This window comes from Xiphophorus couchianus, chromosome 18, assembly GCF_001444195.1.
Source record: "Xiphophorus couchianus chromosome 18, X_couchianus-1.0, whole genome shotgun sequence".
Taxonomy (NCBI): Eukaryota; Metazoa; Chordata; class Actinopteri; order Cyprinodontiformes; family Poeciliidae; genus Xiphophorus; species Xiphophorus couchianus.
In genome coordinates this window covers 7,044,119-7,062,766 of record NC_040245.1, presented here as the reverse complement: position 1 = coordinate 7,062,766, position 18,648 = coordinate 7,044,119, and the positions used below count along the sequence as shown (strand labels likewise).

Genomic DNA, 18,648 nt, shown 5'->3' with positions numbered 1-18,648 from the left:
TTATTTTTCAAAATATAGGGTTTAATGTGCTGAGACCAATGCAAAGTAGAGCATAAGCTGAAAACCAGAAGAATTTTTCTGACAATTTGTCTACAGAAAATATATGTCTCTACAAGCTTTGTATGGATTATTATTATTTTGGTAGTCACCACTAGCTAAGAAGTTAGTTGTGCTAACTTTAAAGCACTAATCATAAATATTAGCTTGACTAATGCTACATTGCTGTATTACAGTAGTATTTAGTGGAAACATATTAGTGGATTAGCGAAAGTGTGCTTAGCACTGGTTTTACACAAATAGAAACTCAGATTGAACACCTTCAATAAAGAATATCTGAACACAAAGTTTCAAGTTCTGATACACATTCTAAAACTGAACTAGGACTTAAGTCTGACACAAAAATGCTGTGATCTAAACCATTCCTTCAATTATTTTTGTGGGTAAAGTACATTGTTAGTGTTTGTCACATTGAAAAAACTTTGACATTTTGCTCTTGTCTGATCAAAACACTTTTTTTCACATTTGCTGTGTCCCCTATGTGTTGTGGTAAATGTCAAATGAGACTTTCTTTCAATAATTGCTTTCTTTTATTAAGCACTGACTTGTTATGTGCACAACTAAGAGTTATCTTGTCAACAGATTTCTCCACCTGAGCAGTTCGTCTCTGCAGCTCTTTCACAATTGAAAAGAAATATGTGACTATTCAGTCAATTCATGCTCTAATCTTCCCCATAACTATATCCCTAACCTGTGTGCTTCGTTTCTTGGTCTACATAATGCTATATCTTTGCTAAGCATCTAAAGCCTTAAAGAGTTCACACATACACAGATAAACTTAATTTACCAATTTACTAATCAAATGCCTAATTAGGTGACTTCTGAAAGCAGTTGGTGTTGTGCAATTTTATTTGGGGTATGAGAGTAAAGTGTACTAAATACATATGCACAACATACTTTTGTAAAATGTATTTTTATTTGTGAAGATTGAGATATAATTTTTACCTTCACTTTAGAATTGAGCACTACTTTGTATTGGTTTTTGACATAAAAAGTCAAAATTTCATGGCGGTTTGTGGCTGTAACATGACAAAGTTTTAAGTTATTCAAATGCTGTGAATATTTTTGGAAGGCATTTGTAAAGTGATTCATTCCTTGCAAAATGTTTAAGCAAAGATGCATATATCATTTTCATTTATTGTATTTTTTTAAACTCTGAAACTGTGCTCTGTTATTTTCATCGTTTATCATACTGTTTTTGGCATTTGCAGCACATCCATCCTCGCCCAAAGAAACCCAAGAGCCTGAGAATTTACGAAGCCCATGTTGGCATTGGGTCCCCAGAGCCGAAGATCGCCTCGTACAAAAACTTCACACACAACGTGCTTCCTCGAATAAAAGATTTAGGTAAGACAGTGGGATTATTTTCCTTCTTAGGTCTCTTATTTATTTTGTTGTCTTCATGTGTCTCAGACTGATCTTAAATTGAGCTAAAAAGCATCACACATGTCCAGCCAGAGACGAGGTGAATGTAAAACAGTGGTTGTATACCTCCCTTCACATACACAATTTGGACCCAACGATCTGCCAAGAAAACAAAGAAATTCCCACTTTTTCTTGTTTGTCCTTTTTATATAAATAGCTGAAGGTATTTCTATCAGCACTGGCCCATCACACAGCAGACAAGCTTTACTGCAGTGAGTGCCACTGTTCCTCCAGGAGCAGTATTTCTCTGTGGCAGACCTGTCACATTCCCTGTGCAAAAAGTCACCTAAGCATCCTGTGTACTGACACAACCTAGAGGGATCTCTGGCCATCGGGCAGTGTTTTGTAAAGAGACCTTCCAATCTCAAGTCACAGCAAAACTGATGATTTAAAGGATATACCTGTAAAGATGCTAGCTGAAGCTGGTAAAGGAGCTTCATTATTTGGAGTAAAACATGTATTGTGGACATGAGCTATAAAGGTCATTCAGCAAGGAAGAAGCTATTAGTTCACCAGCATCAACAATATGAATCAGATAATAGCTTCTAAATGGACTATGTGATAAAGTACCTTAATTCTTGTGTCTGATAAAACTACAGTTGAAGAGTTTAGCTATAATGACTCTTGCTACAATTGAAAGAAGAAGGTGGAAGCCTGCAAGTCTTGACAGCAGTTTCCCAGCTGTGAAGTATAGTGGTGGCAGCATCATGTTGTGTGGATGTTTGGCTGTATGAGTGACTGGTTCACTTCTCAACATAGTGACCAAATGGTGTTTTGTGGAAATATTGACGCAATAACTCAAACTATCAGCCAAAAAATTCTGTCTGGTATAATGGACCCAATTGTCCGCAAACTATTGTGAGAAGCTTGTGGAGAAATATCTGAAATGTTTGTCTCAAATCCATATCGTTTCAGAAAACACATAGAAAATCTTTGTGGAAAGTAAAACTAAAAATCTATTGGTCATTATTATGACATTTATCAAATATGCATCCTTTTTAAACAGTAGTTTAGCTGTACTTTTTTAATATGTTGGGTCTTGTACCTTATTAAACAAACAATTAGTGCATTTATCTAAACCAAACTTTAAATATCAATGGTTAAATTCACCATTGGTATCATTTTGCATTATTTTGTATGTAAGCACACACCTTCTTGCCGTCGCTTTATTAAAAGACGCCAATATGACTGGTGCAGCACACCAGGAGACTTGTGATAAATGCTGTTTTCCTGCTTGTGTCATCTTGTTTAGCGGGTAAAGAAACTGCCAGATTAAATGCTGTCAAAGAATCCTCCTGCAACAGCTCAGGGATTTTGCACAATAGGATTCACTAGGAGGCTAAATTTCATCGTTTCCAGTGATGGCTGACTCTGTCTGCCATTTCATTTTCTTGACTGAAGAGAGTGTACATATATAAATATAAAAAAGAGAAACTTCCTCTCACCCCAGTGCTTTGTCACACTCCTTCAGAGGCAAAGTTTTCTCTCTTTCTCCCTTTGCCTGAAAAGATATATATAAATAAATGTGCTCCAGACAACAATGAAAAACCTTGGGGCCTCCCACTGGAGTGCTCAGCGGCACTTTAGAAGCCTGTTGTTCTCTTATTCATAGACAGTTTTTCTAGGTCTTTTTGAAATGTCGTACATGACCTCCTAACTCTAATAGTCGGTGTTTCCCTTTTGCCTGAGCTTGTACAAAGGTGTTAGAGCTGGTGTCAAAGAGGAAATGCCTGGAGCTCATTAGTACACTTCGACTGGCACAGGACACATAGAATCAGGGTTTGAAGAAGGAAAAGAAACTATAGGTTTCAGATGCCTCCTGTGCTAAATTATTGCAGCTAAGTGCATCCGAACAAAATGGAAACTGTCATACAGTACTCAAGACACTTTCATACTAGCTTTGCAGTGCTTTCCTTTTGCCGCATGGCCAATTTATTGCATGCTTGTTTTGGGAACGATTCAAGCAGCGGGCACCTGTTAAATGAATCATAAGAAAGGAGGCGCTGACAGAAATGAGACTCCCCACCATCTTGAACCGTCCAAATAGACATGATGTAATGCTCTTAGTAACAAAAAAGCACCACGATATTAAGCAACACTTCCTTTCTGTCTAAGCGTATTCAACTCTTATTTTATCGCCACACACAATTTAGTAGTTTTACCCACAATCCCATCTGGATCCAATTTTGCATACAGTGCTTTGCAAAATTATTTAATCCCCTGTGATTTCTTTTTCTCCATATTTTTTATGTGGCAACCAGAAACAAGTTTGTAGCAACATCATGCTGGAGAGATGCTTTATTGAGGCAGTACTGTTAGACATAATACTCATGAATTCAGGCAGAGCTTTGATGAAATAACAATTTAAAGTGCTAATTGATGTCAATATTTCACATTTAAAGTTAGAACGTATGTATGCATTTTATCAATATAGTATAACTTTGAAGCACGGCTGCTTCAAATAAAACGTTGAAATATAATCACAAAATCATGAACTCACAGCCTCTGCAGCATGAACTGAGTTTGACCTGATTTTAAACTTTCTCTGAACTGCTGGAGGGGAAGCTGTGTAAAGCAGAAAGCACCATCATATCGTCCTTTAAAAAGGGAGATGCAGAGATTTTGCGCTGTTACTGACGAAACAAGCTCGCCTCTGTTTCAAGACCAGAAATATACCAGTATTGGTTTACTGATCCAAAAGTTTTATGAGGAAAAAAGTGATTAACAAACCTGTGTGGGAAAATCTAATGAAGCTATAATTGGCTGTATCAGATGGAAAACTCTGTTTTCATCAGGAAGTCATTGCCATTTGCTTGTCACATGGAGGGAGGGACTTTTTTATTTTATTTACATTTCGCTTAGTCAACCACTGAAGTGTATTGCTGTGACGTAAGAAAGGTTTTTGAACACTGTCGTGTTATAACATAATTATGTTGTACAAACTTGATAATATATTGTGTAAGCATAATATAATGTATAAACGTGATAATTCTATTGTATAAACATAACAATGTCATCCAGATGGTGGCGGTAGTGTGCTTTTAGTGCATACATAATGAAGGTTAGTACAACAGCTAATTTACATGAAATAGTCAAGGTTTACCTCATGCTTAGTCTAAGACATGGAGATATACTGATGTGGCTGCACATTGTTAATGAAATCAATATTAGCATGCGTACTCTGAGAAGGTCTCAGTGGAAGTGCAGAGACGAAAAAATCGGTTACATCCTCTGAATGTGGCGGCCTGGCTAAGATTTTTATCAAGCAAAGATGATTTTCTGAAGGCAAAGAAAATCACACCTCTAATGGATTCTTTCCGCCAGTACAATTACTCCAAACATGCAGTTTGAGGACTTTTGAAATGGCCTAGTCAAAGTCCAGACCTGTAACTTATTGAGAATTGGTGGCTAGACTTAGAAATACATATCCTCACAATGTCCATCCAATTAGACTGATTTGGAACTATTTACAGTCCTGCTTATGTTAGACCATTATTAGCTTCAGTAATTATATTTTCATTTATTGAACCGTTATTAAGTTACTGTCAGACAGCCAAAACATGTTACGGTGATAAGTTATTACATTATTGACTTTATTACATTTAAGATGGATGAAAGTTTTGCGGTAGTTAGTATGTTTTTGACCTTGATCAAATTATTGGTTGCTACTTGGTTTTACTTAGACGGGCTGAATACAAATACATGTCACAACTCTGACGTTGTTAAAATAAAAAATAAAAAACAGTTGTAGATCATATAAAATAAAAAATAAATAAATGCCCCAATCTAAAAACATATGAAGCTTCACAGATTCTGTCAGATTTTTTTTCGCAGAATCATCCTGTCATTAGCTGCATTTAATCCTATAAATTTATGTTAACATCCCTGTCGATTATGAAGAAAAACTTTTCTATAGCATGATGCTGCCAACACTATGTTGGTTCATTATGTTGTACAGTGTTGGTTTCCAACTGCACATGTCATACTGCATGTAAACAATGTGTCATGTAGATCATTAACTTCAATTTATAACTGTGAACGATACTGTTAATTGGTGACATAAGGTCTTGGTAAATTATCTTTATATTATCTTTGTAAGTTCAGAAAATGTGAAAAAAGTTCAAGTGGAATGAATACTTGTGCAAGGCAATGCAAATTCTAAAAAAGTTATTAATGCTTTTTTTTTATCTCAATTTCTTCTTCATTCAGGTTACAATTGCATTCAGTTGATGGCGATCATGGAACATGCCTACTACGCAAGTTTTGGATATCAGATTACAAGTTTCTTTGCTGCTTCCAGGTACAGTTTCGTTTTAATAAATGCTTTTAAATGGAATTGTTTCAAGTTATATTTTGGATTGTCTGAGTTGTTCAATCAGCAATAGATGTAATATGTATTGGGTTATTGTTTGGAAACAGGATTATATGATCATGCATAGAGCAGAAGCTCATCCATATGCACATTTCATATCCTTCTGCAGACAGTATTTGTGCATTAATTCAGAAATTGCCATGCTGAACCACACTCCCCTGTCATGTACTGACCATAAACTGAAATAAAGTTTAAAAAAAAATACAGTGAGATGAATCCTCTGAGCCACATTTGTTCAGCTTCCAGTATAGAGATTCATGACCTGCTTCAGTAACCACAGGTGTTAACAAATCAGCCGGGAGTGAACTATGAGGGATTAGAACTCAAAGGCGTATTTGTCGCAGAGTTTCCCTATTTATTCAGTTTTATCCACTCCATATAGTATCTATAACTGCACTTTGTTGTAAACTGAGTGAGCCGCTTCAGCACAGTCACCTCAAATCAAGGTTAGGCAGTCTGGCACCATCAATAATCTCTCTGTAAACACGTTTGCTGTTAATCCATACAGTGGAGGGATTCATAGATAAAGATAGACCAGAGTCTTTATCGTCTTTCAGAGATGCTTATTCCTTCTGTTTATACTGCATCATTCAGAGTAGTGTATATATTGCACTTTCACCCTTTGATTGTCTGATAGTCAAATTTAAAACCTTAGAATTTGTGTACTAAGATAAGGGGTTGAATTTGAGAGAATGCTATAGATCTATCTTTCAGGTTCATGCAAAGAGTGTGTATAATGTGTTTCTAGTTTAAGCAGAAATCATCACAGAAAATTATATAAATGTATTTGAAAACATTTTGCAGATGAGTAAAATAAAATGTGTAGGTAGGCCTGAATGTTTGCAGATGACTGTTTTAGTTGTTGTTGTTTATTTTTTACTAGTGTAGCTACACTTCCATTCAAAATTTTCAGCAACATACAACTCAGTACCACATTAGTACTCCATCTGCTGTGTTAGTACTACCTTTGACTCCAAGTCTTTTTTGAAGTATGTCTTTAAAGCTTTGCAAATGTAGAGTGATTTTTTTTGTCTATTTTTACTAAAATCACTCAAGCTCAGTCAAATTAGCATGAAGTGCTATAAACGTCCATTTTAATCCACTGATCTGTAATACAGGAAATAATGGTTGTGATGTGTCTTATGTTCCTCCTTTAGACACTGTCTGACTAGTGATTTGATGGAGTTTAGGTCAGCTCTATTTAAAAAAATAAAACCTAATTTAAATATTTTAATTTATTCAATCTGTGTCTGTCTTTTGTCCTCGTAGTCGCTATGGTACCCCAGATGAGCTGAAAGAGATGGTTGATGTTGCTCATTCAATGGGCATTGTGGTGCTGCTGGATGTTGTCCACAGTCATGCATCCAAGAACACGGAGGATGGCCTTAATGCCTTTGACGGGTCCGACTCCTGCTTCTTCCACTCACCGCCGAGAGGGGAACACACTCTGTGGGACAGCCGCCTCTTTAACTACGCCAGGTATTTCACTCCACAGCACCAGTAACTAATTCATCTTTATTACCAAATCATTCTCATTAAAATCAGTGCCAATTCCTTAATAGAATTACTAAATATAATTTTATTCATAATTGAGAAGTATAAATACCTATTATTAATTAAAATTATGCATAATATAAAGTAACAATTTTGATGTGGTGATGATAACACAGCTGACTAAATCTCAAATTACACCGGCAGCAACATGGGGAGTGGGAGTAAATATGTTTTCTTTTTGAAAAGTTTCTTCTGTTCGAGTTAAACTTTTTAACTCTTGTTTACTTTTTATATTATGATACAGTATCATTATATAAAACATGAACTGGATGACTCAGACAATATTTGTGTTTATGTGGATCCATATATTTTCTTTGCTCCTTCTTTTGCATAGGAAGGGGTATAATATGTTTTTCTCTTCTATCCATATGACTCAAATTAAAGCAGTAAACTAAATCTAAGTCTTTAATATTTGCTGTATAACTGGACTAGATGCTTGAATTAGGAAACACTGCAGCCATTTGTTGTAAATAAATGTAAATCATAAATGTTTTCTTTCACATGCTGTGAGCAATTCCCTTTAATATAATTGCACATCAGGCTTGAATATGTCCTTATCTCTCATGAGACCAGACATTAAACAATTGTTTTGGTGTTGACACGCATTCATTTTTGTTTGAACTGAAACACTAGCACAACTTTTATATTAATAATTTCCTCAACTAAAACCTTGCAGATAAAGCTTTGGTGAAATGTTACTGTCCTACATTTTTAAAGAGATGAGTGGGGTAACAGTAACAATATTACTTACAAATAGCAGCAATCCAGCCTGACAAAGGCTGTTTGAGGGCCATTATATCCCAAATTTTCAGCCTCCTTTCACAGTGTAGAGGCACTTTGCTGCCTGACCAAAAAACTGCATTTGTTTGCATTTGTTCTTTTTTTCTTTCAAATAAAACCCAACTGAAATTTAAAGGGAGACTAGGCTTCTCTTTCTGGGTGCTTTTTAGCTGCTTATAACCACATTCAACCTTGTGTATAGAATGATTATGATGTAGCTCTTAAGGTATTTCATAGCAGCTTATAAAATTAGGGCATGGCCAGTTTTAAGGTCAGCATATAAAGACGCTGACTTGCAGAATATTATGTGTAGTATTACAGTAGTTCCACTAATTAGTGGAGTTATGTTGTGATTACAATGTCTTGTTTAAACCTTCTTTTTTAAACAGTCTGGTACCCACATTTCCTCTAAGATAAGCTTTTTTGCAACATAAGTGAATCTTACAAAAATGAACATTTTAACATTAAAACAGTAAAAACACTCATTATTTTATGGCTGTCCCAATAAAGATTTTTGGTGTCGTCCAAATTTACTAAATGCGGTTTCTTAGACTGATACTTCAGTGCTATGACTGATGATTCTGAATTTTAAAGGATACAGCGCAATTAACATAGAAAATTTTCCATCTTTGTTACATTACTGATTATCATTATGAATGTGCCTAAAATGCCAAGACGGGACACAGGGGAAAAAAACCCTTCGTGTGTGTGTCCTACTTAGCTCACTCACTAATTACATTCCAGATGCAACAGTTTCAGTTTCTCTAGACACTGACAGATATTTTGTCCAAACTGGGGTTTCTGCAGGGGAAACTTGCTTTTCTAAAAATATATCTGATTCATCACACACACTAACTGGCATCTTGGTCCTGCTGATGTTGATTTAATTCAGAGCAGTTTGATATGGTCGTAGGCCTCTAGCATGTTTTGATGTAACTGTTCCATCATTCAGCTCATACATTTTTTTTAATATTGTTTCAGTAAATCCGGGCCAAGACAGCGCCTTGCTTTTATTGTCTTAAAATTTAATGAGTACCTTACAGCTGCTCTCTGTGCATCTCCCACGTACACTGACAGCTCTCGGAGTGTTGTGCACAAAGAGGTCGCATGAGACACCTGAAATCTGCAACATCCAATACAATCTCTCTTTCAATGTGCACAGAAGTCTGATTGAATCCATAATTATGAACAACCATGCCAAAAAAAAAAAAGAATTTCAGCAAAAGATCAGAATTGAGCATTAACACCTGCTGTATGAACTCAGCTTCAATGCAATATTAAGGCAAGGAAACAGCCTTTGGATTGCTGCATTTTTGACTCCTCATTTATGTTCTTGCTGGGGGAGATTAAGAGCAGCATCCTAATGTTACCCATCACATTCAGCTCAGGAGGGATATTTAAAAAACTGCCCTGGTTACATCAGATGTATAAATGAGTGCACTGGTTTTCTGTGGTTCATGATGTAAAATGAACATGAGCAATATTTAAACAGGCTGATAAATGAGGCCAAATGGGAGCTGACATACCACTCAGACTGTCTGATGCAGAATGATATGTTGAAGGTCAGAAGCATGATATGATCACAGAGATGGCACGTTGCAACACACAGCAACATGCTCATGAAATCCGGCCAGCTGTCTATCTGACAGACACAATTCACAAAATAGGATGTTAAGGGGGAATTTTCCGGTTATTTTGATTGTTACCTCTTAAACCCCTGACATGCCAGGTGTTGATTTTAATCTACCATGAAAAATCACTTCTTATACCAAATTGGCAAAATTGAACTTGTCAAGAAATGATATTTCATGAATTGTTTTCTACCTCTTCCAAAATCCAATGTACGACTACATTGGTGGGTGCTGTTGTTGTCGACCCCATTAATTAGACGCTTCTCTTGCTTTTGCACCAAGAAAATAATCCCAGTGCACATTTGGGAGGAACAGGCACTATTGAGTCTATCAAATGCCTTTTTGAACTCACTTTTTAATAAGTGTGTGTCACTGTGCAGCAGTTTCCAATACATTATACAATGCTTAGTGTCAGCCGTGTGGGCTATAATAAGAGAACAAGGTTCTCCTTTCATTAGTTATTGAACCGTCCTCATATCAGAAGCCCTCATTAGACAGGGTGCAGACATATGCTGCGACTAGGAGGCATATGAGGAGTCATTTGTAAAAACCCAAAGGACCACTGCAATGTCATAACCAGTTCATTTGTCTTCTTTACTTGTCAGAGGATGTTTGGACGTGTCGTTTGTGTCAAGCATTCTGTAACTCACTTTAGAGGGAAATGAACCTCAGAGGCAAACTGTGAACTCAGCGTGAAACAGTGTGTTTTTAATCAAACATCCTTTCTATGAGCCACAGCACTCTGACCATGATGTTCTTATTAGGATGACAGACGCTGACTGATGCAGACTGTCGCCCTTATATCCCTTTTTGCTGTTTGTTTTACTCTGCCTTTGCTGCTGCATTTTCATCCAGACAACACCTTCTTTTTTTTTGTTCTAGTCTGCGTTCCACTTTAGCTTTTCCTCATAAAACATTCAACACAGTCCTGGGGAAATGCTGTTTAGATAGATGCCTGCCATCCAATTTGTTAACTTGCGTTGCCTCTGAGTCAAATGCATCGACATTCAGCGTTATAAACGTCTCGCTTTGCAGGCATTGGTTCCAGGCGAGAGAAATACTAGGATTAGTTATGCTGCTGGTGAATACCAACTTACAGGGGAGGGATTGAAACAGTACAAAACTTTGTTAAAACAAGTAAACGTGGCTGTTAGAGGAAGGATGTGGTATAGTAATAAATAGTTTCCAAAACAAACCTAATCTGTCTCTCTTACTAAATTTACAAACACTAGCTGAAGTTTGTGATTTTTTTGTTATTACACTTGAGTGTTTCAGATCATCAAATTTTAATATTAAACAAAGATTACCAGAGTAAATATAATAATAAATTTTTCAATTTATTTCAAACAGATTTTTAAACCAACCAGTTAAATTAATTCACCATCCTAAATCTGAAATCAACTGACAGTTTCACAAACCAGTCAGGCCTGATTTCTTTATAATGAAGAGGCCACAATCTGACAACTTGAAGTAGGTTAAAATAACTCAAAAGCAACATATCATGCCCCATTTAAAGAAATGCAAGAACAAATTTGAAACTTTGTAACTGGCATCACAATTTGGAAAAGTGTTAGAAAGCCATTTCTAGGGCTTTTGGACTTTAGCAAACCCCAGTCAGAGCCATTATCCACAAATGGAAAAAACATGGAAACGTTATTAACCTTCCCAGGAGTGTCCACCTGACCAAAATGACTCCCAAGAGTGCATCATCCACTCATCCAGAAGGACATGAAAGAACCAAGAACGTCTAGACCACGGCAGTATGCTCTTGCTGTTTTTAAGCTTTAGTGTTCATTAGGTTGTAACGGTACGCAAAAATCACTCGCATACCTCAGTTTTAAAGTTGCACTCTTTTCGTAATCTTTTCTTTGACCTGGGTATTTTAGGAACAAAAAGAGTGGCTCTGATTGGTTGTTTCTGACTGAGTGGTGCACGTCTGTAGATGGCAGTAGGACTACAGGGAGAAGCCAGAGAAGCAAAAAAAATTTCAGACTTTCTGTTTCATGTTATTTTATTATGACATAGTGACATAACAACTATATAACAACTTTATAAAAAAAACCCATATTGTTTATAAAAGTTGCACACTGCAGCTTTAATGTCACTTTCACCTTTTTGCAGTCTGGAAATATTTGTGTTTGTTATAGAGGAACAGATGAGGTTCAACCTCTAATTTAGACCTCAAATTAGAGGGTTTTTTGTATCTGACTGTATTTTGGGAGCTTATGGATATTATTTTCAATCAGGCTCTGCTTCAGTTCAACCAACAGTAATATAAATTTTGTAAGTAAATATGTACATTTTTAAATGTGGTTTTATTAAAATGTCATGAATAGTTATCTTGCCTACACTGCACAGTGCTATCAAAGTTATTTTGTTTGGACTTATTAGATTTTCTTGTACCTCCCTTAACTTCAGACACTTTGTGGTTAATGAAAACGCTGTTGTTTTGAGCTATTTAAATTGCTATTGTGAGTACATTATGACTTCAACCAACTCATTCTTGAAGTGCTCCTGGGTGCATTCACTGGCCAAATTAAGAGTGGGTTTTTGACTTGACTGGCAAGTCACCAATCAGGGCCCAACTTGAAATTCGGCCAGTTCTGGTCAACTCTTAATTTATTCAATGTATTAGACGAGTTGATACTTGGCTTGTGAAATACTTGGAATCAATAGGGACATCTTTTAGGAGCGATATTTTGTCAGCTTTCAAAAACATTACATAGGAGGGATATCTTATTCTCTTGTATGAATTTTTTTGTACCACAACAAATTTAGCTGAACTGCCATAGACCTGACAATTAAGATTTCTGTTATTTTTGTTGTTTTTTTTTAAACAAAAAGAAATTAAACAAGACAGAACTGATTAAGTCCAAACAAGCTAAAGAATATGAGCATAAGCATCGTTTTATTTTTGGCATTCGGTCTTTTCTTTCTTTTCTTCACTGATGCTTCTGCAACAGAAGTTTCACAATCCTCTTTTTCAGTTGAGTGTCTTTTGTTCTGTCGTTACTGATAGAAAGAGTGAATAAATGTGTAAATTTCTCATGTGACCTGGATTCTCTCCAAGAAGTCAAGCTGCAGTTTCAGTCAGCTCTTTCAGTATAAAAATTTATTTTCCAGGACAGCAACAAAGGCTTGCTGCAAGCAGTGAAAGCTTGTTTTTAAGATTGTACCTTACCTTTTTATTTCAACACGTTTGTCTTTAATGACCTTAATGTTTCCTAAATTTCAGGTGCTAATCAAGGCCGTAAACTATGGGAGGGAGTGTAGAGAAGCAAGAGTTGCAAGTCATTACACGGAAGAACAAAGTCTTAAGACACCTGTGTGAGGATAGATACTGAAATAACTGAAATAGATTGTATATATAATCAGACACAAAGTGTTAACCGGAGTTACCATTCAAGTTTATTATCAAAATATAGATGCAAATATAATCAATCATTTTGTGGTCAATGTCAGATCTCTGATTTTTGTTTTTAAAAAAATCTGAGATCTGACCTATGCCAAATTTAACCGATTTGGACTTGTCTTAAAGAGCTGTAATGTAACAACAAAACAGCCTTATTTTTTTTTTCCTTCTTGCAATGAAAATGAAAGGTTATTAATTCAGAATAGAGGTGACATCACTTTGTGTGTATGAAGGAACAGTACCTATAAAACATGTAAGACAAAATGATTGGAGAGAGATGCATTTTAAACTGACCTTTTATCTTTTATTGGCAATTGACCATCACCTAACCTGGGGAACATGCTGAGATCTCTAAAAATGAGCAGTAGATTGGGGACAGGGCCATCTGGATGTCTCTCCTGAACCAGTGCAACTTGAGTCAGTCACTAGTTAAGCCCGACTGAAAATTTCAGTGCGTATCTTGAAAAAGCTTTACTTTCTTGAGTCTGTGCAGTTTGTAGCTTGGGCCACATGTTTCTTTAATTGGTATGCTTTTCTTGATGGTACATTTCTTAAAAAGTTGAATTAGTTGTTATAGAACAACATTGACTGCGTTTGTAAGTTTATGCCTTGTTAGTGGTTCACACTACGTTGGCCTGCTTGTTGACTTAAGCCATTAGACTAATCAGGATGCATGATTTACATCCGCACCAGACTCTTTTCCGCTCTATATGAGTGGAACAAAGCTAGCAGATATATGCATGGTTCAGTCAAAAGTCATTTCCTTCAAAGACGACGTCAAGTAACCTTGACACGATGACCGACTGAATGGAGCCTACGGTTCTCTAAGTAGCGGGTTGGCAACCAGAGGAGCTTAGCCTTTTTGCAGATCAGTGCTTTGACTGGTGAGTACTGAGCATTCTGAGGAGCTTGATGTGGGCTTTTTCTATAATCCTCCACATCTCTGAGGATCATTTGCATCCAGTTTTCATCAATCTTTGTGTGACTTCTTAAGATATGAAAAATAGGCCTAGGGCCAGCCTTTTTAAGACTTTTTAAACTCTTCTTCATGTTCTCACCCTGAGAGATCAGCCGTGCCTTTGAGGTCCCAGTTAAAATATTTCTTTTACAAGATTTTCAATATGTGGACTTTATTCCACTCAGATGTGTTAATAAAGGTCTACCTTTTTCAATAAACTGGTGAGAAGGATTTCTTTTGTTTCTGCTTCTAAATTCCAAACCAACTGCTTTGAACATGGCCTATTATATTTTGAAATTGGCAGCAGGAAAGTTTGCTTTACGGCTTGAAAGCACAAACAAGGTAGAAGGAAATCCGGTACTTATTTTGTGAGTAATAAAGTCTTCAAAACAATAATCAATTTCAGTTCAGTCTGCAGAAACTGTTAGACAATTAGGAAAGAGATGTCTATTTTCTCTTTCAATGTACTTTTACATACTTGGACAAATTTTGAGTCATATCACGTCTAAGTTCTGTTTGATCATTCAGTAAAGTCAAACTTGGAAAGTTAGTTCATTCCAGTTTCAGTATTTAGCACCTTTTCTTTGCACCATGAAATCAAGTTAAAAGAGAAAAGTGGTTTTCCCCTCTGTTAGGCTTCAGCTAATTAGCTGAGCTTAGCAGTAGGTGTAAATAGTGGCTTGCTGAAGCTGCTTGTTGTGCTTCCACTTTGTGCTGGAAAGATGTAGTTTAACACTCTCACCGCTTGCACCCCACCTTTAAAACTATGTGTGGGAAACAGAATAAAGTCTCATAGCAATGATGTGTAAAACACATTCCCTAGCTATAGAAATTACACACCTGTTACACAATTTAACATTAGAATAAAGACCTTATTTTGTGCTTGTATTTTGAAAATTGGGTTGAGGTAGTCATGTACACAGTCATGACTAAAACAATACTCAGGTGTAATTTGTTTTAGTATTTCTAAATGGTCAGTTGTTGGTCTGCTGGCTTGAGTTTGGCATTTTGCCTCTGCTCATACAGACACAATCAAACAATACACTCAACAAAATAAAACTGGACAATAAAACAATCTCTGAGATCAGTTTGTCAACAAAATAAAATATTTTAGAGTAGTAAAATGCTTAAGTTATTGCTGCACAATATCTGAGATGAAATTGGCTACAGTGGACACTTGGCATTCATTGGGGGTTTGGAACTACAACCTCCCATAACTACCTAAAATTTATAAATACTTGTAACTCTCTGTTTCAATAGTTCAAACACGAAATATACCTTAATTTGCAGTAATAGGCACAGTGGAAACCACATGAGCACTTCTGTGGAAGTTAACATGTACGGTATTTCTTATCTCCATTGGAGTTACAGCCAATCAGCAACAACAAACATGAATGGCACTCCTGTGTTGACTGCTTTGCCTGCCAAAAAAATGTTAATTAGGACTGTGGCTTTCTCCGTAGGGTGTCTGGGCTCTTCCTTAGAGATAGGGTGAGAAGCTCAGTTATCCAGGAGGGACTCAGAGTAGAACCGCTGCTCTTTCACATCGAGAGGAGCCAGTTGAGGTGGCTCGGGCATCTGGTCAGGATGCCTCCTGGACGCCTCCCTGGTGAGGTGTTCCGGGCACATCCCACCAGGAGGAGGCCCCTGGGAAGACCCAGGACATGCTGGAGGGACTATGTCTCTCGGCTGGCCTGGGAACGCCTTGCGATACCCCAGGAGGAGCTGGAACAAGTGGCTGGGGAGAGGGAAGTCTGGGCCTCCCTACTTAGGCTGTTACCCCCACGACCCGAACCCAGATAAGGGGAAGATGATGGATGGATGGATAGACTGTGGCTATTATTTATGAAAATAAATGTGCAAATAGATGAATTTTCCACAAATACTTTGGCAATGAGTTCAAAAGATATGTCTGTACTCCAAATAGTCATGGGTCCACTGTAATTCTATAACTGTAAAGTCTTATTTTGAATATAGTGAGCCTTCCGTCTTGGTTACTGACTGGAACCTGGTTCCACAGAACAGCAACCATAAAACTAAAGGCTTGGCATTCAGTTTTTTAACAGGAAATTCTTTGAACAATTACGTGGCTTGTGCTTTGAGATCAAATATTTCTGGTGGAGTTATGGAGGTTAATAAAAATCAAGTGCTAAAAACTTTATATGTGATGAAACTTTTTAGAACAGAATGTTACTCCCTTCCTCTAGATTTTGCAGCAATAAGACTCTAAACAAAGTAACTAATTAAGAATTTTATGGAAACCTGTCTTCGGCAGGTATTTTATAGTCCTTGGTATTCTGGGTATGATGTAGGCATGACTCTTAAAATAAAAGGTTGTTATTCTCCAGTTCTCCAACAGCACCCTGTGGCTATTTTTTTTATTCCTCTTTAGTCATTCCCCTCACTATTTGTGGTGGCAACTTGGATCCTCAATCAGCCCCAGTTCCACTTGTTTTAATTACTGCTCTTAATGCCAGGTTTACGCTAATAACAATTTTTTCTTAGCCATTTCTTCATTTATAAAGATCATTCAATATGTTTTTTTTCTATGGGTTGTTCTCTTGTCTTTCCTAGTTAGAGGAGGGGTTATTGAACTGATGTTTTACATTTATACCTCAGGTTATGGACTTAAAAGTAAATTCAATAGGAAGTGTTCAAATAGCAGTGCTATTTGTTAAGAGTTTTGTTGATTTTACAAAAAATATAGTTTTCTATAGTGGGCCTTTTGAACCAAATGGTCAGAGTATTAAAATAATTATTTTTTTTATGAGAAGAAAACCCCTCCTGCATATTTTTTTAGTCCATTTTATAACACTCCAAAAAAAAAAAAAAAGTACAAAAGGAACAGCAAGCTGCCACTGATTTCTAAAGGACAGCAAATACAAAGTGATCCTAATTACAGGTTGCCAAACATATATTCTCAGTGACAGCGGAGGAACCCTTTTAGGATGCCAAGCAAGAGCAGGTAGCTGCCAAGCAGTTTAAAGAAAGTCAGAAAAACAGCCGATATCTAACACAAAGCTCAGCAAAGCATCGACATCTCAGTGAGAGTTTTCCCAAAGAGGACCCGAGCATTACATGATTTCTGCTGTTACATGTAACATTTGTTTCTTTAGTTCAGCATACAACACGTATTTGACTAACTCAAATTTGTAACTATAGCTACATTATAAAAAGATAATCAATGAGAACCAAAGGGGACAAAAAGAATAGCTAAACGAACCGATCAACTTTTAATAAAAAAATGTGAACTGCTTCTGTTTGAGAGTTGTATCAAAGTCCTCATCCTGTGCCAGCTGAAGAGATTATAGAAGTTTGAAATGCGTCAGAAGAGGCAGCCCATTTGTCCCTTTTTGTTTCAACAAATGCTCACCATCCATCACGCATGTCATTGTGTCGTCGTTTGAGCATCACACTTCCTCTTGAATTACCTGTCAGCCTCCTGAATTTATTTGTTCTTATCTGCAGCTTACCTGTGACGTTGGGAAAAAAAAGAACTTAAATCTTTTTTCTTCTCACATATAAAGACAAGTTGCCACAATCCTTTATGGAAAATTGACATCTGAAAACCCATGTTTTAATGTTTTATTTTTAGCCACAGTGCCTTCTGAAAGTATTGGCACCCTTTATGCCTTTTTCATAATGCATCTTATTAAGATTAGCACAACCATTTTGGCTGGGTAGGCCTTGTGAACACCAATTTTCGGTGTTGCGACAGATTTAAAATTGGATTGAGGTGTCAACTTTCACTGGACTAGTCTAACACACAAATATGGTTTGATCCAAACTATTCCTCCGTTTCTTTGGCTGTATGTTTACGATTGCTATCCTGTCGAAAGATAAACCTCTGTACCCAATGATCATCTAATAGTTGTTTTCTATTATTGCCCTACATTTGTCTCCATCCACTCTCCCATCAGCGTTTCCCTCCTTTCCCATTTCTCTGAAGAAAAACTTCCCAACAACATTCTTTACGTCTGGGCACAATGCTCTTAGCGTGAACACTGTTGGTTGTCCACCAAGTATAGGTCTTTGCATGCAGGCCAAACTGTTATATTTTTGCTACTTAGGACTTATTTGTGAGCAGCAGATGACACCTCAAACCAGGCTTCTTCTGGCTCTCCTATAACAAAGCATTTCTTCTTAAGCCACATCTGTGTGGTGTATGACAAACATTTGTCCTGTTGACTGATCCTCCACAAGAGATGTGGATATCTGCACATAACCGTAAAATGTGCTTAAGTTCTTAGCTGTAATGCAACCAAATGTGGAAAAAGGTCAAGAAGTGTGCACAGTTTAAAGCCATCTGAGCTACAAAAGACGAAAAAAGATTTTTCTGATTTGAGCCACAGTTTCGGCCCAAGCGAGGAAAAAATGAGCTCCGTTAACGATCATTAAATTTGAGTGGGGAAAATTTTCTTTTGAATTAACATGAGGTATTTCTCCTCCGTGTGTGTGT

At 36.8% G+C, this 18,648-nt stretch overlaps 1 protein-coding gene across 2 annotated transcripts in view; it reads left to right on the top strand.

Annotated features, from left to right (window-relative positions):
• The window catches only part of gbe1b (glucan (1,4-alpha-), branching enzyme 1b), a 116,068-nt gene that overhangs the window by 24,830 nt on the left and 72,590 nt on the right, over window positions 1-18,648 (top strand). For both annotated transcript variants that reach the window (XM_028044699.1, XM_028044700.1), the window contains 3 exons: window positions 1,269-1,404; window positions 5,692-5,782; window positions 7,124-7,333. In XM_028044699.1, coding sequence (XP_027900500.1) covers window positions 1,269-1,404; window positions 5,692-5,782; window positions 7,124-7,333 — 437 coding nt within the window. The remainder of the gene's footprint in view (window positions 1-1,268; window positions 1,405-5,691; window positions 5,783-7,123; window positions 7,334-18,648) is intronic.